The sequence below is a fragment of the Stegodyphus dumicola genome, chromosome 3 (assembly GCF_044657685.1).
Source record: "Stegodyphus dumicola isolate Sdum_Otavi_A_Nest chromosome 3, ASM4465768v1".
NCBI classification, from domain to species: Eukaryota; Metazoa; Arthropoda; class Arachnida; order Araneae; family Eresidae; genus Stegodyphus; species Stegodyphus dumicola.
In genome coordinates, this window is record NC_140770.1 from 142,736,981 (window position 1) to 142,762,215 (window position 25,235).

A 25,235-nucleotide genomic window follows, 5' to 3' on the forward strand; every position below is an offset into this window, starting at 1 on the left:
TTGTTACCCGCTGTTCAAGACTACTTTGAAATTAGAAGCCCAAGCACATTGCAGGAGCTCTTCGAATTGGCGGTGAAATTTCAAAATCGCAGAATAGCGGAAAAAGCGAGAGGGGAAACATATTCTCAAAGTACCCGAAGGAAATCCTCAAATGAGGAAACCAGAAATGGAAATCGCTCCTATGGGGGAAAGAACTATCAAGCTAACGCATCGAAACTCGAAGGTCAAGGCCCAAAAAGAAAATTTGAAAATAAACATCCGCGTACCCAGAAGACACAGATTGAAAGGAAAGCTTTAAACGAGTAGAGGGGCCTGTGAAAGGGAGGGTCCAGACCCCGAAAGTTTTAAAAAAACCCTCAAATAGACATTTAAATACGGTCATCGTAAAAAACTCACAGCTACCAATTATACAAGTCCTGGTTGGCGATGTACCAGTAGAAGCCCTCATCGATACAGGAGCAGAAGGAAATTTTATGAGTGAAAATTTCTTCAAAAAGAATTACGATTATTTAAAACCAAAAATACGGAAATTATAGCGGCGCAAGGAAAAACATGTCACTGCATCGGGAAATTATCATTAAACTTACAAGTAAAAGAGGAAAGTCTCAAAGTATTAATTTTTGTGGTGAAAGATCTGCAACATTCTCTTATTTTAGGTATGGACTTTTTAAGGGCCGCGAGGGCCAAATTAAATTTTCAAGATAGTTCCGTGGTGTTGGAGATGGACCAGAGGGTGGTGGAACCTGTGGAGACACCGCAATTGGACCTTAGCCATCTGAATGACCATGAAAGTAAAGCAATATAGCAAATGGTGAGTAATTTTTCTCATTTGTTTTCAGAAAAACCAGGAAACTGCCAAATAGTAACGCATAAGATTCAATTAAATGCCGAAAAACCTTGTAGGACTAAACCTTATCGCTATGACAAACAAAAAGACGTAATCATCGAGGAACATATTCAGGAGATGTTAAAGAATAAAATAATAACGCCCATAAATAGTGAGTACGCGAGTCCAGTCGTACTATGTAGGAAAAAGAACGAGTTTCCTCCTTCGGATAAAAGGGCTTTTGATTACAGAAACAGAGGTTTGCTATTGATTACAGAAAACTAAATAGTATTACCAAATTTCCAGTTTACCCTTTGCCGGTTATAGACGAGATCATTAGACAGATCAAATCGACAAGATATATGTCTACTTTGGACATAACGTCTGGCTACTATCAAATAGCTATGAGACCCGAAGATATACATAAAACCGCGTTTATAACAAAATCGGGCACTTATGCATTTTTACGCATGCCTTTTGGGTTGTGTGGGGCCCCATCAACATTCCAGAGAGCTATGGACATTGTTCTAAAGCCTGTCCTAGGAAAATCAACTTTAATTTATCTAGATGATATAATTATAATGAGTAGTACGTTGGAACAACATATTAATGATCTAGAACAAGTTTTTAAATTATTAAAAGAGGCCGGTCTTACAATTAACGCCTCAAAATGCAAGTTCGCAACTAAGGAACTTAAATATCTCGGTTATAAAATTTCGCAAAAGGTATAGAAACGCAAGATTCAAAAATAAAAGCTATTAAGAATTTCCCACCGCCCAACACCGCCAAGAAACTTTCTTCCTTCCTTGGGTTATGTTCTTACTATCGATCTTTCATAAAAGATTTCGCTAATATTGTTGAACCACTCTTAGTAATCAAAAGAAAAAAGAGTAAATTTATGTGGACAGCGGAAGCTAACACAGCTTTTGAAAGATTAAAAGAAGCGCTTATTAATGTCCCTGTTTTAAAATTCCCGGAGGGGGACGAAAACCTGGAAATTGCAGCAGATGCGTCAGACTATGCGGTGGGTGCGGTTCTTATGCAAAATAACCATCCTCTGGCATTCTTTAGTAAAACATTGAATCAGACACAAAGGAATTATACAGCTACAGAAAGAGAAACATTAGCCGTATTAATGGCTGTACACAAATTTCGAGTTTAATTCGGCAAATCGCCAGTAACAGTCTTTTCGGATCATGCGGCTGTTGGTAGACTTTACTCGGGGAAAAACCTAACGCCCAGGTTAATAAGATGGGCTTTAAAACTCCAAGAATATAATATCACAATAAAATATAAACCGAGTAAGGAAAACAATGTAGCTGACGCACTTTCTCGTATAAAACTGGACGATGAAGGAAATGAACTTAAATGCGCTGTGTTGACTTCAAAAATTTTAGATTCTAGAGATACGGTTATTACTGAACTGAAAGCTGATCCTGAATTTGGAAATATCTATGCTTATTTGAAAGACCCCGAAAGCTTCGAGCACACAGATATCGATGCGATAAGAAATAGAGCAAAAAACTATGAAATAATAGATAATTTATTATTTTATACGAAAACAACAAACGAAAATCTTGAGTATAAGCCAGTCATCCTAGCCTCGCTTCGATTAAGCATTTTGAAGGAGTTGCACGAAGCAAAAACAGCGGGCCATCTAGGGGTCAGAAAGACTTTAAAAAGGGTACGCGAGGCGGTATATTTCCCGCAATTATACAAAATAGTAACTGCGTATGTCAGGTCCTGCAATCAATGTCAGTTAATAAATGATATTAATTACAGCCCGGCCGGGTACTTAAATAGCATTCGCGCTACATTTCCGAATGAAATTTTAGGCATAGATCTTCTTGGTCCCTTCCCCCAGAGCGAGTTAAATAAAAATCGTTTTCTTTTAGCAATAGTAGATCATTTTTCAAAATGGACAGAAATTGTTCCACTTAAACGCGCGTCAGCCAAAACAGTCGCAGATGCATTCTTACACAGATACATTTTAAAATACGGTGCACCGATAAAAGTCATTAGCGATAACGGAAAACAATTCATTAGTCAAATATTTGAAAACATATGCCATGGACTTGGCATACGCCATATCAAAATGGTTCCGTATAGACCACAAGCTAACATAGCAGAAAGAGTTAATAAAAATATATTAAAAATAATTGGCAGTTACGTGAGCACACATCACAAGCGCTGGGATGGCTACATAAATGAATTAGCTTATGCTTTAAGAACGGCACATCATGATACTACGGGAAAAACTCCAGCAGAATTATTCTTAGGCCGAAAATTAATTACGCCTTTAGATAAATTATTCTTTGTGCAACAAAGAGAGCAGGAGTTTAAACAAAAAGATGTGCAAAAGCTAATTGATCAGGCGCTTAAAACCTCGGATACGGCAAGAAATAGACAGAAAATATATTATGATAGAAAACGCCGTGAAGCAGATTTTAAAGTTGGGGATAAAGTATTGAAGCGGAAATTTTCTTTATCAAGTGCCCCAGACAATTTTATGGCAAAGCTAGCTCCAAAGTTTGAAGGCCCCTATGTAATTCAGGAAATCAAAGGAGTAGTCTTATATCTTAAGAACGAGAGAGGGGAAATCTGTAAAGCAAGTCCCGACCAGGTGAAAAAATACTATAATCCAAATGATTTTGAAATCCTTAAAAGTTTCTTGCAGGACTCAAGGCTAAACGAAATAGAAGGTCCAGAGACAACAACTATTCCACCACCTAAGAAACAGAGAACTGAAGAGAGACCTAGCCCTTCTACAACCCGGACGTCGGTATCAAAAAGAAAAAATAATTTTCAAACGCCGGCGTTTAAGAAAAACAAAAATACAGATGCACCGGGTAAAGAAACCGTGGTAAAGAGAAAAACACCACCTACAAAGGATTGCAGGAAAAATTATACATCAAGGAGAACGCGCACACGGCCACAGAGTCAGGTACCAGCAAGGCCGCCGTTCCGGAAACTGAAACGCCAACAGGAGGCACAAAAATACGAGGAACAGAAGAAATTCAAGAAGGACTCCAGACCGGAGGATGTCAAGACCAGCCGTCCCAGGGAAAAACGGAAATGCCAACAAACAGACGATTACTCCGCCAAGAGGCCAGCATGTAGAGGACGCAAAAGAAAAAGTAAGGTGGACGATACTCGGAGGACAGTAAGGAGAAGATTAACATCCATGAAACCTCTAACTTGGGAACAATTTTCCAAAAACGAATGACGGAGTTTCAAGCATCGAAAACTCAAAGATAAGTTAAAACCTTCTATAATTTTTTTTTCTCTTTTATTCCGAAATGTTATGCATAAGTACGAAGTTCTATGTTTTGACGAAAGTCAATATGTCTCGGTTGAGACTTAGTTTGTTTTACTTTATTTAGCTAAGGCAAAAGTATTATTTTCTTTAAATGTAAAAGCTAAAAACAAGCATTTTCTGTTGGTCGAAAGACTAATTCTGTTATGTTAAAGCCAAAATTTGGCCGAAGATAAAAATAACTTCGTATTCTTGTATTAATAAGAATTTTAGTTTCAGTGCCGCCAGCTTGGCGAAGAATGAGTAAAGTAAAAATTTATTTTCTCTTATTCATTTTATGGTAAATTGTAAAAATCATATGTATTAAAATTTTGTAAATGTACGTAAAATACTTGAATGTTATGTAAAAGTAGAATTTAGTCTAGAAGCATAAAATTGTAGATGCTAAAAGTGAATGCTTAAAAGCAATGAAGTCAAAATTTAAGTATTAAATTGTAGATAAAGTCATGCGTTAGAGCGAAAGCCTGCATGTTTAAAGATGAATGAGGGGGAAGTTAGAATGAATGTGTTTTGTAGGGTTCTCCACCTACATTTGAATTTTTAAGACTATTAAAGTAGCTCATTGAGTTGTAGAATGTCGAGTAAGGTGTGTCTATTTGGTCGTTGAATTCTAACAAATCATGGTGGTTAGGGGAAGTGTTGTAAGACTAAAACACGAATATTCCCGTTTGACACCACACACGGTGGAGAGCCAGGGTAAAGTTAAATTAATGCTTGAAAAATTGAATGAATGTGAAGTAAGTAATAACTAAGAAAAACGAATCGTTTAAAAACAAAAATTTATTGTGTCAAGAAAGTGTAAATTATAATGTATTTAGAAAGATACTGATACTTATTCCTTCCAGATGCTGGAAGGAAAGACCAAGATTGATTGATGAAGTCCAGGAAAAGTTGCTGTAAGAAGAGAGCTTTATAACGATCAACAGAATTTTAGTATACAAATTGTTACATAAGATTTTTTTGTGTAAACGAGGTTCTCGCCAGTTAGTTCAGAATTAGAGAAACTTACAACAGGTCGTTTGTAGGACCTGCTTCCAAGTTTTCCAAATTCTGGAAGCGGCAAATGTAGGGTTTATATTTATTTTAACTAACATTTATTTTAAGTTTAAACTATCTTTCCTGTCAAGCCTTACTTTCCCCTGGAACTGCCAATGCCAGAATATGTAAATTTTAGTAGAACGCGCAAGGATTCAAATTATCAGCGGAAGTATTATGATTTAAATAGGAAGGAAACAAGTTCGGGGTGTGATATTCTTACTTCACGAGCGCGGAGGTAGTTAGCGAGAAATTGAAGAACCCCGCGTTTCGGCCTATGTGCTTGGCGGAAAGTAGTGTTAATCGTTCAAGTGAGCTTCAAGTCTGCTGAATTAGCAGCGGTATTGTAAAACGCGGTGAGTTAGTTATTTAGAGAGCCTCGTAGTTAGAGTCTTGTCTTTAGTTTCTTTTCAGGTTATTATTTTTATTTGACCGCCGAGTTGGCGCCGTCTGTAAGCGTCAAGAGCACGCAATTGTAATTTATTACGTTGAATAAAAAGGGACTTAAACCCTTTACAAGACTCTGTGTTTTATCCTGTTTTCACAGTCACCCCTTGGTTGCGTGCAAGTTGGAGGCACGCAACGTTACAGAATGACTCTTATAAAAATCCTCAAATTTTCTTTGAGCTTAGATCTGGTGCGACGAAGTGCAGCTGTTCGTCTGTTAAGAACGGTCTGTTGAGGAACCATCTTTTAAGAAAATGGTGGCACAAATGGCAAAGCCCGAACTTCGTTGCTAGGCAACCAGACTCATCTCTACGTCATCGAAACTGGTATAAGGCTTTCATTTAAGTGTTCTAATTACTCATATCTTTGTCAGCCTGATATATGAACCGAAAAATCAGAGGGAAGCAAACACGAACTGACATTCGGTTGTCGATTTCACGGAGTCACTTGTACATTTACTCATGCGCAAATTTTCCCTACCTTAAGTTCCGTTCAGACTGTGGTATAAATGCCATAACTGGCTTAAGCCGAGGTTCTTTGCTAGGTAAACACACCTTGCTACGTCACAAAAAAATGGTTTAGGGGTTTGAGCATAAGTTCGAAGTTTTAACCTTATGCCGACTTGGTAAAAGAATCGACCAATCAGAGCGAATGTGTGAAAGCTATTCAGCGCGAAAACAGAGCAGAAAGCTGTAGACACATTCACGCATGCACAAATTTGGCTTCTCTAATTGGCTACGGCTTAGGCCCTGCCTCGCTGGTGTGAACGGAACTCCCGCATTTTATGCCTTATGACTATGCCTCTATGACATTTAAACCAACGTCTGAACGCAGCCTTACTGGCTACGGCTTAATTTCTGTTCCAAGGTGTAAAGAGCAATAATGACTTTTACCCCTTAGAATTTTAATAATAATACGGCTGGACCATCGTGTGAATGCTTCCTTAGGTGTCTTAAGTTTAAACCAAAGTCAGGTGGAACTGTCGCTTCTTGTACGAGATGAAATTTATGGAACTCATCTGGTTGGAGGTCTGAATCATGATTATTAGGAGCAACAACAGAAAGTTTCCACATGTTTGAATTTTTATTTCCCCATTTCAGGAAAGAAAGGGGAAATTTTCAGTGACTAATATATTAACACTCTTAAGTTTCAGGATCCCGAGTCTTTTTAACCTCGCGATATTTTTGACAATATGTCAGGACTTATGACTAATTTAATTCTATATATGATTGTAAGAACGTTTCCTTCATTAACGTTTTCTAACTCCCATGCGTCTAAATATTAGGCATTCATTGTTTTAAATCCGATTTATTACAATTTATTTTTAGAATACTAAATTAATAAGTAAGTCTATATTTTTCTAACTGAGTGTCTAAATTTTCTTACATGAATCCTGCTTCCTTGTTGATTTGCAAATTAGAGACTTTGTGGACAAGAGTATTATTGTCAGCTTTAATTAATTTATGATTAAAATATACGACGCAAGTTCTTAAACTCAGCAAGTCTTGAAAACAAGTATAATTTTATTCAGTTTTTTTCAAGAATACGAAAAACAACACAGAATAGTAATTAAAATTTGAATATTCATTTCTTAGTATAATCCTTTTAATATTATTTTTTTCCGAGATTACAAAAGAAAATGATCTCGGCTTTGTAAAATTTCTTCAGTACTGCTTTTGTTTAGTTCTTTAAAATAAATAGTTGCAAGTTTCTTTAATATGCTTTGAGGTTGTGCGTGGTATAATTGTATACACAATTTAATCGAATCTGCAGGAAATGCTTGACTCAAAATACATTTTTACTAGAGTAAGGAAATGCATTAATAGACAGAATTAATGGTGGTGTTGGGTGTATTTGATTATGGCAAACAATTCGAGATCTACTTGCTTAAGGAGAGGGAGGCTCTTCGTAGAGGCCTTTCTAAGAGAAACTGACCCGCATACACGTTACACTTCGGGAAAACCATGAAAACGCCCATGCAGCCACTTTACCGCTCAGGCCGCTGGTGTCAGAATTATTGAACTAACAAGGGAAATGTAATATAAATCAATGCAGAAGCTGTTCATTTCTTTACTTTTAAAAGAATTTTAATTTTGTATTGTGTAAAATAAATGTTCTGGATAGAAAGTAAAGAGAAACACTAATTTAAGATTACACTAGAGAAAATTACACTTTTTTTAAAATTGCGTCATAAATTTAGTACTTAACAGATCAATTAACTTACTCAAAAATTTAATTAAGTTATGAAATAATTAAGTTATTTAATTAAGTTTTCAACATTCATTTATTAAATACGTACTTGTTAACTTTGTAGGCGACCAAATCCCCAAAGTAAAAGGTTTAAGGTGTGGATTCCTTAAGTTATTTTGAAGAAGGTGATATGAAAAATGAGCAATGCCTTCTTCGGGACTCGAACCTTGACCTCTTAATTACGCGCCGTGTGGGCTACCGTTACACCACGAAGACATGCAGCAAGGAGGGGGAGAATACCTTATATACTCCCCTTTTTAAAGGGCGACTGGTGATTAGGAGTCCGATAAAGGGTGGTGAAGAATCGTTATCCATCACATTTTAGTTCGGGTGCCACTATAAATTTATTAGGTTAGATTTTTAGTTCATTTAATTCCTTACCTTAATAAATGTAAGTGACTTAAACAAAAGTAAAATATTAATAAATATGTTTGTGAGAATATATCTAGTAATCCTGAAATTTAACATGTTTTTAACCCAAAATGTGAGGAAAATCAAAATCATGCTTTTATAATGTGTTTATCAGCTGATTCTATCATTTTAAGTAGTTACCCTACTAAAACAACACTAATAATATATTTATTTGTACTATTTTCCAAAATTTGGGTGTCGAGCGTAATCGGATACCTCAAAATTTGTAAGGATTATCGTGTGAACAACATGACTCAGTTTTTTTCAAAATCAAGCGCCGCCAAACATTCACAAGCGCACTTCTTTTGAAGCAACTGCTTTGCCCATTCACGGCTTTGGTTGAGTGCCTGCGATATGTGGTAATTTTATAAAGTAAAATAGATAAATGATAAATAATATAGAAATTAACATTTACTTCCACTTCCGAATGTATGAAAATCTTATGCTTCCCGAAGCGGGTGAAATAGTAAATATTTACAGGCATAATATAAAACAATTTCTTCGTGCCATTTGAAGTAAGAGCTGAAAAACAATAAGTTGTAAAAATGTCAGTTTTTCTTTTATACCCATATTTGCCTTGACTATAAACGATGACCGAGAAAGTGAATTCTGTAAGAAAGAATAACAGATTTCCGGTGACAAAAGCCTTTTCTAAGGACACTGTAAAATTTAAAAGTGCTAAGTATAGGTTACTTTACAGAATGCTAATGTGGAAGGCTATCTATGTGGAGTACTTTCTAAGAAAACTGGTCCATATTCATGTAATGCACTAGGACAGCCAGCCCGTTTGCTTGGGTTTAAAAGTGGGTCGAATTACAGGTATTCAGAAGTCGTAACCATTCGCCTAATGTTGGGGCTGAAAATGCTTACATTTATTATAATGGTATATAGTATTTCCCTTCACTTTGGGGTTTAGCAGCGGCAGAGCGATAAAGTCGATGAGCATTGATAGGTAGGCTCGGTGTTCTAATCCCGGCGAAAGGGTTGGCTGCATGGGAGCTTTCGTTGATTTCCTTTTGTGTAACGTGGATTTCCGTTACAAAATCCTCCACGAAGGCATCCTTGCCTTTAAACAGGAAGCCCTGGATTGTTTTACCATATCCAAATAAACCAAACTAATCTTCTGTCTCAGTGGATGGGTCATCTGCGTAGGAGGTTTTGCTTTTTCCGAAACACAAACAATTTTTCTCAGAAAATACTCTTCGAAGGCATTGTTCTACTTGGGCCTTTGTGTGCTATGTCATAATCAAAATCATTCACGCTAAAAAAACTTTCTACTCTAAGAATTAAGAATAAAAAAATTAATAATTAGTATGCTTTAAAGAACAATGGCATTCTTTATATAATCACACGAACTCTGTTTTTCAAATTATGTGGTGTTTAATTTATATAGTAAATTAAATAATTATTAGCTCAGAAGGGCTATTAGTCAAAAAACGGCATTTTGCGTTGAATCACATTTCAGATTGTTGCCACCAAATAGTGTATTATATTTAAAGAAACTAAATAAAGGATCTACATGAATGTAAGTATTATGTTTCTTACATTGCGAAAAAACAACGGTACCTAGAGACATGAAATTTTGAATTACATAGTTCTCCACTCGAACACGGGAACTTGGAAACCCGAATTTGGGATTTGTAATTTTTTTTACTGTCTATTTTATTTCTACGTATAATAAAAGAAAGAGTCTGTCTCTGTGTGTGTGTGTGTCTTTCGTTCGCGCTTGTGCGTAAGCTAATAGACCTATGGCTACGAAATTTGGCACATAGGTGCATCTAGACAAGAGCCAATGCCCTTCGAAGAGATTTTTTCGAAATTAGAATTAGAATTCTTTTTTAAATTTTATGTTTTGTTACGAAATCGCGTCATTTTGAGACATAATGGGCTATAGAAAAGCGAGATTTTACTCTATACACTCCATTTTCACATCGTCGTGAAACGTAGGCACTTAGCTATTTTACGAACTTAAAATAAATTTCGTGTTTCAATAAATTGATTAAATACGAATTTATTTAACAAAGGGAGCTTAACACCTTTTCAACAGGATTTTTTCTAAAAAAGTTTATTTTTAAAAATGTAAAGTCTATTTTTCTCTGATTTTTGGACACGTTAAACTTTTATCCTTGCGACTGCCTTTACAAAAAGAATTTTGGAAAAATGATAATATTTTGTATTTTTAAGAAATTTTTTAAATGAAGCTTCCGAGTACACTTTCTCACATCTCACATCTTTAAAAATGTGATTTTGGTAACAATTTTTCTTTCTTAATGGTGTTGATAGATTTTTGATGAAATCGCATCGTTTTGAATAGTTTCAATCTTTTAGAAATATGGGTTTGGCAACAATTTTTCATCGCATTTCTTATGTCACTGTTTTTAAGAGTTTGGCATAGTTCACTGTCATTTATATATATATATATATGTAATAATAAAATTCCATAGTCAAGAATACACTTAAATTTCTAACTGTATGGTCTTTTAATTTTTTAATGGCGACGGTCTCTTATTTGAAAGTACGTGGAATTAAATCCATTGCCCCGTAGTCTATTTTTCCCGCCTTTTCTACACGTATAGTTATAGAATGTTCTGGAAATATTTAAAGCGAACTGGATTGGCTGACGAGGCTGACGTCATTTCTTGGAAGCTCCGCATTTCCAGAGGCTATAAAAGGACTCGCAAAGGAATATCGGGGGCTTTTTCTTAAATGTAACGATGCAGTACATTTCATACAAAAAGTTATTACTAATTCTTTTTTATTTACTCCGGAAATATGATTTTGTAACTGCTATTTCTCCTGAGATAATAAATGGATCCTCTTTTTTAAACTTATCGTCTGATAATTTAAGCTACGACTACATCTATGATTCTTCACCAATCTATTTATTCCGGACAAAAGCTGGTACATCACATATATATATATAATACATATTTATTGATTTTTTTGATAAAGTTGTTCTGTAGATTAAAATTCTGCACGGAATTTTATGTTTTTTGAGTTTCTCTCATGTTATTTTTTGCTTATTTCACTGTTTATAAGATATTGAAAAGTTTTGCGTGATTTTTTTTCTTCAACGGAAAGTTGGTTAATTTTTTTATTAGGATAATTAATATTTGTATTAAGGGATATAGCTTATTTCATTGTAATTTTTTTCTCTTGAACATATAAGATAAAATATCATTAATTATACATTGCTTTTCAGAATTTTTTGTTTTTTGCATTCTTTTATGTTATTTATTGCTCATTTGACTGTTTTTAAGACATCGAAAAGTTTTGAGTGATTTTTTTAAGGAAACAAAGCTCTTAACCTCCTTTATACCATTTGAGTTCTTAAGATTTTGCAAAGGGAAGTTGGTTAATTTATTTATTAGTATAATTAATATTTGTATTAAGGGATATTGCTTATTTCATTGTAATTTTGTTATACGTAATAACTTTTTTTTATGAAGTTGTTCTGCAGAGTACAATTCTACGCAGTTATATAATTTAACGTTTGGTGTTTCCTTCAGCCATTTTTCCGGTACACTTAGAAGCCAGACGAAGGCTGGCAGCGAAGCTGCTGGTATTTTATAAAATTTTAACGAATGTTTTATTAAAAAACTCAACAATTTCAAAGCGAGCAGAGGTAACATTGTAGAGAATAACACGTTTTTATCTCCAGTGTTCGAAGCTGTCTATCTATATTCAACAGCTTCAGAAAATTTATAAATATGTTTAAAATTATAAAATTTTTATGTTTCATATTAAGGTTTTCATTTAAAATGTTGTTAAATAAATATTGCATCTGCTTTGTTTATAAAAAGTGGAACGGAATGTTTTTATCTGGATTAAAGCAAATGTCAAGGAACAGATTGAAAAGATAAAGATTAGATAAAAAGAAAAATAAAATATAAAAATCCATAAGCAACATACCAGTTAAAAGCAAAGCAGAATAAAAGCTGAATAAACTGCTGAGGTCAATGATCATAAATTTAATTCATTATGACACGTAGTTGCTACTCATATTATTCAATAACATTTCATTGGTTACTTAGATTGTTGTGTATTTTAAAAAATGTCGACCACTCCGACCATTAATTAAAGAAAAAATTATTTTAATAAGTAGGATATTTTAATTTCAGTATTTTTCCATCAAAGGCTGTTTTGTGAATTATGTGTTAAGAAAATAAAGAATACACAGAAAAGCATTGGCATTTGAGTTAACAAGAAAAAAAGGCCATTTACGATACAGAGCATTTTTTTCTTTTTCTCTGTTTTTTCGCCGGGGAGGATGAGCCATAAAAACTATTTTCCGTATTTAAAAGATATCGTTAAGCAAAAATTTGGTTAAGTGTCATATTACGATATAAAATTTTATTTATAAATGAGTCATTATTTCAAATAAGTAATGTATTTGCAAGCAGTATAGCTTTTCAACGATTCGCAATATTTCTGTGATTTACACTTCGCTTCTAGATATTTAAATTAATATAATAAAACTAAATTTGTGCACAACATGGATATATTAAAAGAATACTTTATTTCTCCAATGACTATCTGTGAAAGTGTGAAAGGACATCACATATTTTAACATTCGACAAGAGGAAAAAATTGCATGCAGGCTGACTTCTTACACATGAGTGTGATATTTTGAAAGTGATACTAAAAAACATTAAACGCTTATGTTTTGAGGTTTAACTACACAGATATATTTTTAGCTTTTTAGCCCGAAAGGACATTTGTCCGAATGGGACATTAGTCTCGCAAGTGCATTTTGCTTTGAATCACTGTAAACGGCGTATCACTTTTCAAACTGTTGTCACCAAATATTATCGCCCTGTTTAAGAAAATTAAATAATGAAGAATCTGCATGAATGTAGGCATGAAGCTGGGAAAAGGTAATGGTACCTAAGGCCATCCAATTTTAATAATGTAATCCTCCACCCGAAAATAGGCACAGAATTGTTAATTTTGAATTAGTTTTATTATCTATTTCATATTTTGTATTACTTTAATGAATTTTTTATTAACAAACTCAACGATTTGTAAGTGAGCAGTAGCAACTAACATTATATCCAGGACGCGACACTGTCTAATGGAAATTCGAAAGATATGCTATTTTTAAATAATTTGTGATTCTGCTGTTGAATCGAATTTTATGTGGCGTAAGAGCCAAGAACGTATATTTAATTAATAAAGTTATAAGGTATTTCTCCCGCTTTCTTAGCATGCCTTCGTGGTGTAGTGGTCAGCACGCTGGATGCGAATTCGGGAAGTCCGAGGTTCAAGTCCCGACGAGGGCATTACTCATTTATCATCCCTTCTGCTTCGAAATAACCTAATGTCTCTACAGTGGCGCCTGAACTAAAAGATGGTGAATAACTCTTGCCCACTCACAGCAGACAACCACATTAAGCATCCCACTCCTCCTACAGATGCCTTTCAACGGTTCATTATTAAAAACAGACCTGCAATCAATAAAATATGTAAGGTCATTGACCAGCTCGCAGCTATGGGCCAAGATATACGCGACGATGCATAATCCCACAACGTTCGCCACTAACAGGAGTCAGCATAACCATCATCCTGTGCTGTTAACATGTCACCGCGCTCGGCGAGTTCACACACTCAGCAACTTACGTTCTCCACAAATATATTCGCCAGGACCTCTCCGTGTCCCCCCATATCAATGCCCAGCAATCACATGGTAATCCCATATCATGGCCTCTCGTCTGTAAACACCCCCACACTGTACCATATATGTGGTCAATGAGACCAAATATGTACCCTACATGTGGTATATGTGTTTTTAAGTGTGTTTTCTGTACATTTTTATGTTTTTATGTTTTTATATATTTAGTACTTAGCTCTGAGCCCCTCATTTGTAAATCCGTCTCACAAGTCTCATTCCTGTAATTATGTGATTATTCAAGCAATGTCAATAAGTCGCCCCTGTTTGGCAACTTAAACTTGTAAGGATCTTAAGTTTTGCTAACGTTTATTATATTTTAAAACTTTACTATCACTTCTTATTTTCTACTTCCGGCCAGAATTAAGCATGTTAACTTGTTTATGCAAATTTTACTTGCTAACGCCCAAGTATTTACGTTTGTGGCTTTTTGCCCAGAGTTAAGAGAGAGAGGAAGGAAGTCAGCCGCCTTGCCACTGCATTACGCACGAGTTTTCAATCAGCTGCTGTTTGCCCTTAAGGCCAGAGGTTTAGTCCTCTTGATATTTTAAAAACGTATTATTGGAAATATACAGTAAACGCCGGGGCTCATCCTCCCCGGCGAAAAAAAAAAAAAAAAAAAAAAAAAAAAATGCTCTGTATCGTAAATGGACTTTTTTTCTTGTTAACTCAAATGCCAATACGGCAGTTTGTGTACTACATACGTAATAATTTAAAAGGCCAGTCTTAGTGTTAGGGATTTGTAAATTAATTCAAAGTTAGCTCTTATTTAAAATTTTAATTAGTAGTTTTATATTTTTAAGTTCAGACCACAAGTGGTTGGTCTCTGTACCCCGAAGTGCGGGAGAACCTGTAATCTTATAGAGAATAAAGGGTAAAGTCAACTCTTCCTGCTGGTGTTATCTATTCCATACATATTTGAACATAGCTTGAATAAGCTCCCTCTTCCTATTCAAGACACATCATGTTTCCAAAGCAAATCAAAAGATATGCAAGTCTTGACAAACTCCTCTTGCGCTCTCAATAAGCTCCAGGTGGTGATCTCTTCAGGCCAGTCATCCTTTAAACGGGGTAATATATAAGGTATTTCTCCCGCTTTCTTAGCATGCCTTCATGGCGTAGTGGTCAGCATGCTCGGTGAGAATTCGAGAGGTTCATGGTTCGAGTTCCGTCGAGGGCAATTGCTTATTTTTCATCTCTCCTGCTTCGAAATAACCTAATGTATCTACAAAGTAAATACACAAAAGGTTAATAAAAAAAGACAAAGAAAAGTTTCGTAAAGCCATCTTAGTAAGAAAATTGATCATTGACGTGATGAACTGAGAAAAGGCTCAAAAACGAACATTAAAATGTATGTCAACACTTAACGCCGCATCTGGAATTCTAAGCGTATACTGCTATGTTGCTTTTTAAACTTCCTAATTTTGCTCTTGAACTGTACATGAGGCAAGTGGGAAGAAAACGATGCTTAATAATAAAGTTATAAAGACCCCAAAGAAAATGGGTTAGTAGAAATGACTGTAACAGCAGACTGATAGGTTGCGAGCTCAGAGAAAGAGCTTAAATATGTAAGTGAAACTTTGTGTTACTAACTGCTTGAGCGACCAGTTGCTTAAAATACTTATTATAAGAAACTAGAAAAATGTATAACCATTTTAATGAGTCCAGCTAGTGTCATTTAGTGCATCCAGCTAGTAACTATTAGTAACAAGAATAAAAAATTACATTTATTACTTTTAAATCGCTTAGTGTATTAATCAATAATAGACTGATTGAATGGGAAAGAAAAACTAATACATTTTACTTCAGGCAGAGGCAACATGTTTCTTTCAAATCGCTCAGCCTGTTGACTAAACTTGAAAAAAAAAAAAAAAAAAAAAAAAAAAAAAAAAGAAAAATCTCAGAGAATTCAGATTTTAAATTACGTCCAAAGGGGCACTTTTTTAACGTTTTATATGTTATTTTTACTTATTAAATATCATGTTCTAGGTAGTCAAATCACAAAATTCAGTTCAACAGCAATATCGCAAAATAATTTAAAAATGAGTGTATCCTTAGAATTTACGACAAAGATTCTCGCGCGCTTGGAATAAAAATGTTTTTTCTGTACAACGTTGCCATGGCTCGCTTTGAAAACCTTGAGTTTGTTAATCGAAAAATTCGTTAAAGTTTTACAAAATAGGAAATAGATAATAAAACAAATTCCAAATTTCAAATTTATGCTTCTAGATGCCCATATTGACAGGAGAATTACGTTATTCAAAATTGGATGGCTCTAGGTACCGTTGTTTTATCACAGTGCGAGAAACATACATAGATTTATGAAGATTCTTTATCATTTAATTTTTTTAAATATAATACAGGGTGATAATGTTTGGTGGCTACAATTTGAAAAGTGAAACGAAGCTTATCGCGAATGGACGCAAAATGACAAAACGAAATTAATAGTCCTTCTGGGCAAATTCCCCTTTTGACTAACAAGTCTTACGCTTTGCCGAGTGGCAACACATACAGTCTTCAGTTTAATTAATAAACATTTCATAAAGTTCGCACCAAGCATAAAAGAAATAAAAAATCAAATTCAAAATTCAAAATTCGGGCACACATTCCAGTAGAAAACTACATATATTTAAACGCTTATGGTTCCAGGTGTAACTGTTTTTATACAATGCGAAGACCAAATACACATACAAATGTAATACATTTTCATTATTTAATAATGCAAGTTATGTATTTTAAACGTTAAACGGATATTGTTCTTTTTAAAAAATGTAGGCATCATTTAAATTTGGAAATATACAGTATTTAACATAAGGGATGATGATTTAATTCACTTATAAATATGTTTGAAATAATTTAAATTTTTACTATATGTTTTGCTTGTATTTTTTATTAATTTTTATTCTCAGTTTTTAAAATAAATTTTACTTCTTGTATCATGAGGATTTTCGTAAAAAATAATTACCTTCAAGTCTGCCCACGGGGAACAGGTAATGCATGTCCAGTTCCCGTAGCTCACAGTTATCATTCCAAAATCAGAGCTTGAAAGTGCTCATAATCTGGATTCGCCTAGTCCAATGAAATCATTTAATCTCTCTGCCGCTTTCATAAACTTCTCTGTAGGTGACAAAGTGATGAGTACCGTCACCACTTCGTCGCGACTGGAAAATATCATTGAGAGGATGCCTGGAACAGCAAGAGCTCGTGATCTCGCGAGATGCGAGTCAGGCAGCCAATCAGAGCTCGCCGAAATTTTTTCCCCCACACCTATAACCCTTCTTCATATTGACGTCCCCAACAAATAAGCATCTTCATCTTCTGAGTTTTATATTTTTACACCACGAATACTTAAGATTGTAATCGCGTTTTCTGTTCGTTTCGCTTGGGTATTAAGTGCTAGTCATATATTACAGACATGTTAATAAATCTGAAAGATTTCAGATTTTACCAGTCGTCCAAAAGGGTTTGTTAAGTTTTTTTAACATTTTTGCTGAGCTCGAACTTTATCAGGCTGCTGTTACAATAACTCCTCTAACCTTTTTTTTTTTTTTTTGTCTTTTTAGCTTTATTATCAAGCATCATTTTCTTCGCACTTACGCATTATATATAATTCAAAAGCAAAATTTAAAAATTAAAAAGGCATCGTAGCAGTATACGTTTAGAATTCCCGATGCAGCATTAAGTATTCGCATATATATATATATATATTCTTTCAGTTCATCATATCAATGTTCAATTTTCTTACTAAGATGGCTTTACATTTTTTTCTTTATTATTAAGGTTTTGTGTGTTTGTTTTATCTATTATATATTACATTCTTGGCGCTTCCGCCACATAAAATTGGATGAAAAACAGGGTATCTTTAGAGTTTCCGAGAGACAGACACGTACGCTGGAGATAAAAATGTTCTTATTCCGTACAGCATTGCCACTGCTTTCTTTTTGAAATCGTTGAGTCTGGTAATCATTTACAAAATAGAAAACAGATAATAAAACAAATTCGGAATCCAAAATTCGCGTTTCCGGGTCTCCATGTTTGAGAGGAGAATTACGTTATTAAAAATTTGATGGCTCTAGGTACCGCCGTTTATTCACAATGCTAGAAACATTCATTCAGATTCTTCATTATTTAATTTCTTTAAATACAATACAGGGATATCATATTGGGTGGCAACAATTGAAAGAGTGTATCAGACTTTCATAGGGATTCAACGCAAGACGCCGTTTCGAGAATAATATCCTATTGTTCCCCAATACCTATTATTTTAAGAGGCGGGCCGCGCAAACGGGCAGTACAGTTAATGAAATAAATTTGAAACGTTTAAGAACCTATACTAATTACTGGACTTTAATACACCATACAAAAACAATTTTTGTACTGTACAATTTTTTTAATTTTTTGTAAAACAATTCATTCAGATTCTTCATTATTTAATTTCTTTAAATACAATACAGGGATATCATATTTGGTGGCAACAATTGAAAGAGTGTATCAGACTTTCATAGGGATTCAACGCAAGACGCCGTTTCGAGAATAATATCCTATTGTTCCCCAATACCTATTATTTTAAGAGGCGGGCCGCGCAAACGGGCAGTACAGTTAATGAAATAAATTTGAAACGTTTAAGAACCTATACTAATTACTGGACTTTAATACACCATACAAAAACAATTTTTGTACTGTACATTTTTTTTAATTTTTTGTAAAACAATTCATTCAGATTCTTCATTATTTAATTTCTTTAAATACAATACAGGGATATCATATTTGGTGGCAACAATTGAAAGAGTGTATCAGACTTTCATAGGGATTCAACGCAAGACGCCGTTTCGAGAATAATATCCTATTGTTCCCCAATACCTATTATTTTAAGAGGCGGGCCGCGCAAACGGGCAGTACAGTTAATGAAATAAATTTGAAACGTTTAAGAACCTATACTAATTGCTGGACTTTAATACACCATACAAAAACAATTTTTGTACTGTACAATTTTTGTAATTTTTTGTAAAACAATTTGTTTGTGTATTTAACACACCATACAAAAACAATTTTTGTAATTTTTATACTTGTTTTAAAACTGTGTAATTTTTGTACAAAAACAATTTGCGTACTGCAGTTTCAGAATAAAAGAAATATTTATATATATATAGATATATTGACACTGATAACGGAAATTTTATCTTTTCCACATTTTTAGATATATTTTTAACTTAATATTCCTATTTATCAGCATAACACGACGATGCAGCCTTGCATTCCATCGCAAGGCTGCATCGTCGTTTTTCATCTTCACTTTCGACTATTAATACTTTTTGAAGAATGGCAAATTGTTATGTCATACGGTACAACACGTTTACCTTTTCGTTTAAATTATGGTAATCTATTACTCAAGAGCAACGTAACAAAGGCTGACATTTAAAACTAATGCTTCTTAACAATAATTCAATATTGTTTCTAGAATAATGGGTTAAGTACCTTTAAAATGATAAATTAAGACAAAAATTTTAACTCACTTTAAAGCAATGCCTATATAACTAATAGAGTTATGATTGGGAAATTTTATGCACATATTTTGATGTGCTTTATATTGTATTTGTTGCCTTTACTTCGTATTTCAATAATAAAATAATTTAAACAAAATGAATGTAAAATAACATTTTTGTCATGAACATAAAATCGTAGTACGCAGTGCAAGCATTGTTATAAATAAAGAAATCACTATTTTTAGCTAATTTGTTTTCTAAAATTAGAAAATTAATATATAATTAAAATTATTTACCTTTAGAATAATCGAATAATATTATCTTAAAAAATGTAACTTCAGAACGCAAAATAGTCTTTTTTTTGCAGCATAAAAGTTACCCTAATTTCTCAAGTTTTTATGCGACAAGCCTAATAATTGCTTGTTATATATCTATATGAGGTTTAAAAGATTGATTAAAATATCTTGTAGTTATAAAGAACGGTTTCAAAGAAATCTTGCACAAGAGCAGAAAAATTATAATTTTGAGGCATCTTAACCTTGTAAATGCGCATTATTTTTATTATATATTAGACATATTATTTTTTCATTAATATTGATATTAAAGGTAAGATTTAAAATTTGTAGATATGTATAATTACATATTTAAACAGTATTACACAACCATATATATGCACATAATGTATATAATTATCAGAAATTTATTTGAGACAGGGAAAAGTGACGGTCGAAATTTTTACACGACTCCAAACTCAGTTATAAATTTAAGCGATCTTAATGTCAAAAACACAATTATTTATCGTCCTGCACAGATATATTGCTTACACAATTCCTCAAAATGGAGAAGAACTTCAGTTTTAAACAATTTGGTTTCTGTTTTTGATTTTCTTTTTGACAATGAAATGCATACATAGAAAATATCAAAATATAAAACACATTTCTACCAATAGAATTTAAAATATAAATTTAAGAGAGAAGCTTACAGTATATTACCGAATTTCTTTATCATAACCTCTGAATTCTACTTGATGCAGACAAAAAAGATAGACAAAAAGTATCCCAATAGTTCCGAGAAATTTTGATACCGATGTATTGTTACGAACTTTGTATAAGTTTAAATAATTTTAGTGATATTATATGTAAAATTGTTGTATCTTTTTGTACAACATAGCATGAAAATCTATAGAGGCGATGTTTTGCCGGAAAAGCACGAATACAGGGGCAAGTCTATTTAACATTGAGTAAATGGCTGTCGCTCTGAAATGGCGAGGTATAGCCAAGTTGGCAAAGTTTATTGCCAAAACTTTTTGGCACCAAATTTGGCGAGAAATCACTAAAATTCGCCAAATATGGCTACCATTTGGTTCCGATCCCTGTGTTAACTGTTACGATATTGCAACTGAATAACTATAATTGATCCTCTATGCAGCTGTAACCGTATTCGGTCCTCATATGCCTTCCAGTAATTTCGAGAAGTACTAGAGGTTTCTCGGCGATAGGGGGGACTTTATAAGAAGAGATAGATCATTAGTTTCTCACTTTCTCAGATCGAAGAAAGCATCAGTTCAGAATTGAATTCAGAGCACTTAGATATCCACGAGAGTTTCGCCATTTCCGTGCGCTGTGCATTGTGTTGTCTTTAATGTGCTTAGTAGTTTGAAGTGTAACTACTCATTGTACTAGTTGATACTGTGAATAGATGGACGATTATTTTTGTTGAAAGTTCCAGAACAGTAAAGTGATTCGTTTCGTATAACAAATTTTATTAAGCTATCAGCGGTGCATTCAATCTGTTACGACCGATGCGCATGCATTAGTATTACATAATAGAAATTTAATTTATGCTGTTCGTAACATAACGTAATGCTTTCTGCAAAAATGTGTTAATAACCGACATAAGCCAGCTTTTTAAAATGTTGCCTTTTGCGCTGATGAAGAGTGCATTTTATATTATTGTTACGTGCGTACGGGTTCGCAACACATTGAATGCACACAGAATCGATGACAGCTTGATAAAATTTATTTTAGCGAAGGAAACACTCTACAAATCTGGAGTTTTCCCCAAAAATACTCGTACTGCTCTTCTTAGAATCACAGAGCACTAGCAGTAGTTACACATCAGGCCACTAAGAATGTTAAACACGGCATAATGCAAAGCACATCTAAAAGGCGGAGCTCACACGAAGTACTCCGTACTGAACGCTGAACTAAACAACTGAGAAACTGATAATCTTCCCTGCCTTCTGCAGTTTTTCCTCGGCCGCCGAGAAATTTGTAGTACCTTCCACTTCTAGAAATTAATGGATGGCATATGAGTGTCGGATACAGATACAGTTATGGTGCTGCGCAGGTTGTCTGCCATGTTGGTTGGTGTTTTGTAGTGTGATTCTTAAATTGCTTATTTTCCAGTGTGTTTTGATTTTTACGTGGTGAAAATGCTCTTACATGATTGCTTACGAGTTCCGGTTTATGGAAAAGTGCTACTTTGTGCATGATGTTGGATTTCTACAAGGTTTGAAGAAGTTTAAAATTTCAAGTCCACGTAGCAGCTTATTTGCATACGGAAGTGCTGTTTTCGGTCTCTTTGGTATTAAAAGTCCGTGCAAATGGTATTTTTTTACCGTGCTTTTGATCTAAATGCTTGATTTTATGCTTGTACAAGTTTATGTTAAACTCTGGCTGCTATTTTAAAACTTTTGGATACTCTTAGTTACATGTTTCGAAGATAGGCTTAGCGTGGCTGCCAAGTGTTTATATTTTTAGATCTTTTGTTTTGCACTTGTAATTTTAGACCTTTTGCAAGGTGATTAAAAATTTTTGAATTATCTTATTACTAGAAGTAACTGCCCAACATTTGATGTTTCGAAGTTTTGAGGAATTGTTTTAAGAAGTCTCATTGCAAGTTTTTGAATTATATTTAAAAAAAAAATTTGGTGCTACATCAACTGAAGACTTTCCTCCCGTTAAAGAACAGTTAAACCAATTTTGGTGCACCAAAATCTAAGTTTTGCTGCCCGTTTGGGTAACTTTTTTAATTCTTGCGCTAGAACTCTAGTTTTTGCTTTACAAATTATATTATCATTTATGCTGTAGGAATTTACCTGTCTGTTTGAGTGTTTTGTATTATAGAAAGTTTTTATTCAGTTTTAAGATATTGAATTCACGAAATTTTGATTTTATAATATAGTCCCCTTATCGTAGTCCTTTACCAAGATTTAAGAAGTGTAAAATATGTCTCTATTAACGACAAAAGATATTCTTAGTCAAAGTTATAGAGAATCTGAAGAAGATGTTGGAAAGTCCGATATTTTAGGAGTAATTCAGAGTCTTTTCGACACTATTGAAACTATGAGAGATAAACGAATTGCCAAGAATAACATACATGATTTGTCTTCTGGCCTGACATTTATTGCTAAATGGATAGAGAGATGTTCTACAAATGAAATTGACTTTGAGAATTCCAGAAGGAGAGATGAAGGAATGAGCCAGGTCTTAGAAGAGATTAGAGAGATTAAGGACCTGATTTCAATAAGAAATGCTGATGGAGAAGCTGGTGAGTGTAAGATGGAGGAGGAGGAAGTACGAATAATTGCAGAAAAAGAGAATAAAGATATAGAAAAAAAGATTAAAAGGGATAGAAGAAAAGATAACGAAATTTTACTTAGACCAATTGATAAACAGATTGATATTTACGATGAAATAACCCATCAGCTGGATCCTGGCAGATTGGGTATTGGAGTGGTCAATTCGTTTGCTCGAAAGAACGGAGATGTGATCGTAAAATTAAAAGTACGAGGTTGTTATTCTGGAGAAGGCTATTCTAAAAGAAGAGAAATTGAAAACTATTGTAAGGCCCAGAAAATACAAATTTATTAAACCTAAGATCATTTTATATAATATGGGAGATCATGTTGAGGATGGAGATATTATGAAGAAATTGAAAGAAGAATGTCATTGTTCTGGAGAATGTGCCAGAGCGCTGTTTCGAATTCCTGCAGAGGAGAAAGGTGTTACTCACCGTATTTATTTTATTTCCTCAGACTGCCAAAGCACAGTTCTTGAAGAAGAGAGACTGGCACTCGTTTGGAAATCTCGTCTCTTGTTTCCACCTGAACCCTAAGAGATGCTCTAAATGCCTACGTTTTGGGCATACTGGAAAAATTGCAAATTTGAATTACGTTGTTCAACTTGCTCTCTTAATCATGAGAAAAAAGATTGTAAAAATGACAATCTTGGTTGCGGTAATTGTTTAGAGTATAACGAGAGATACGGTACTAACTATGAATGTGCTCACGATTCCTTTTCACGCTCTTGTCCGGTTTATAAAGAAGAAGTTAGATTTTTAAAAGATCACCTTGACATTTGATCTCTGTTTTATTGAACAGTTGCACTGCGATGGGGACTTAAATATTGTAATTTTTAATTTTTGTTTATTTTGTCTGAATACTGTTCCTGCTCAAGATATTTCTAGAAAGTTTGAATGCTCTGATTCCGTCCCGGTTGCGAGTAACTACATTTTGTTTATAGCTGTTTTTACTTGTATATAGAAATTTTAATTTTGAATTGGAGTTTTAACTGTATATAGAGATTTGGATATTAGCTAATGAATTTTATTGTAAACTGTTTTATTTTGATCTATATCATCTTAAATTATATTGATTTTACTATGAAGATCTTAAACATTAAGCTCAATCATTGTGCTGTTGCATCTGCCCAGCTTACATGTTTAGAAAAAATTATACAATACATGCCTGATATCCTGACTTTGCAGGAGCCTTATTATATTGGGGACAACCTGGCATATCAGAAAAATGAATGGAGATCAGTGAACATCAAAAACGGCAGGTCTGCTATTATTATTATCAATACAAATATAAATTTCCATGTCAATTATGTTTCTGACATTATTACTTGTATTGCCTGTGTCAAACAAGGGAAAATGTTCTCTATTATCTCGATCTGCTTTTCTCCTGCGGAAAATATCAGTGAACACTTAATTCAATTGGAGAACTTGTTGAGAGATTTTAACAATAGTTTTTTTAATTCTTGGTGATTTTAACTCAAAACATTTTAATTGGGGGGCTTCTATTGTTGATCAACAGGGTGTTTTAACTACGGAATTTATTTTACAGTTGGAGTTGATTCTTTTTAATGAAAGTGATTCACCGCCTATTTTCGTTTCTCCTGTTTGAACAGGCTGGACAGACCTGATTCTGGGCTCAGCTGACTTAAGCATGGAAAATATTAATATGGAGATTCTAGACTGTGAATCTTTGAGTGACCATCGCTATGTTTCAGTCAATTTGGAGAGTAATTATGGATCGACAAGAGCCTTTAGGAAAAGCAGTCAGGTTCCGGGTCTATCAGAGTCCTTGAGATTAACACGGAAAGTCAATTATAAAAAATACTTGGCATTATACAAAAAGACCATAAAAAGGACAAAGTACGAATTATACGTGCCGCAGGAAAAGGAGAAAAAAGGCCATCCTCTATAAAAGACAGGAAGATATCACATTGGAAAACCACTGTAGAGGACTTGTAAAAGACATATTGAATTTGGATGAAAACTTTAGTGACACTGAGTTTGAAAGTATTCTACATGAATCCCAGGTTAATAAAGAACAGGACTTTACATACACTGAAATTGATATTGCTATTGCCTCTTTTCGTGAAAAAATTGCACCTGGGCCGGATGGGATCGGGGTTACTATTGTTAAGACATTATATTCATCCTGCCCTTCCTTATTGCTATTTCTTTACAATAAATGCCTAAATCTAAATACATTTCCTAAAGCATAGA

The 25,235-nt window shown here is 34.0% G+C and overlaps 1 protein-coding gene across 2 annotated transcripts in view; it reads right to left on the reverse strand.

Annotated features, from left to right (window-relative positions):
* Nucleotides 1-25,235, reverse strand: part of LOC118191844 (somatostatin receptor type 5-like) — a 65,903-nt gene that overhangs the window by 17,186 nt on the left and 23,482 nt on the right. Inside the window, exon 1 of one of the 2 annotated variants that reach the window (XM_035362700.2) lies at nucleotides 16,919-17,097. The exons of the other annotated variant lie outside the window; for it this stretch is intronic. Within the exon in view, the coding sequence (XP_035218591.1) occupies nucleotides 16,919-16,981 (63 nt within the window). The 5' untranslated portion in view covers nucleotides 16,982-17,097. Of the gene's footprint in view, nucleotides 1-16,918; nucleotides 17,098-25,235 lie in introns of those variants that run through there. 2 annotated transcript variants of the gene reach the window in all.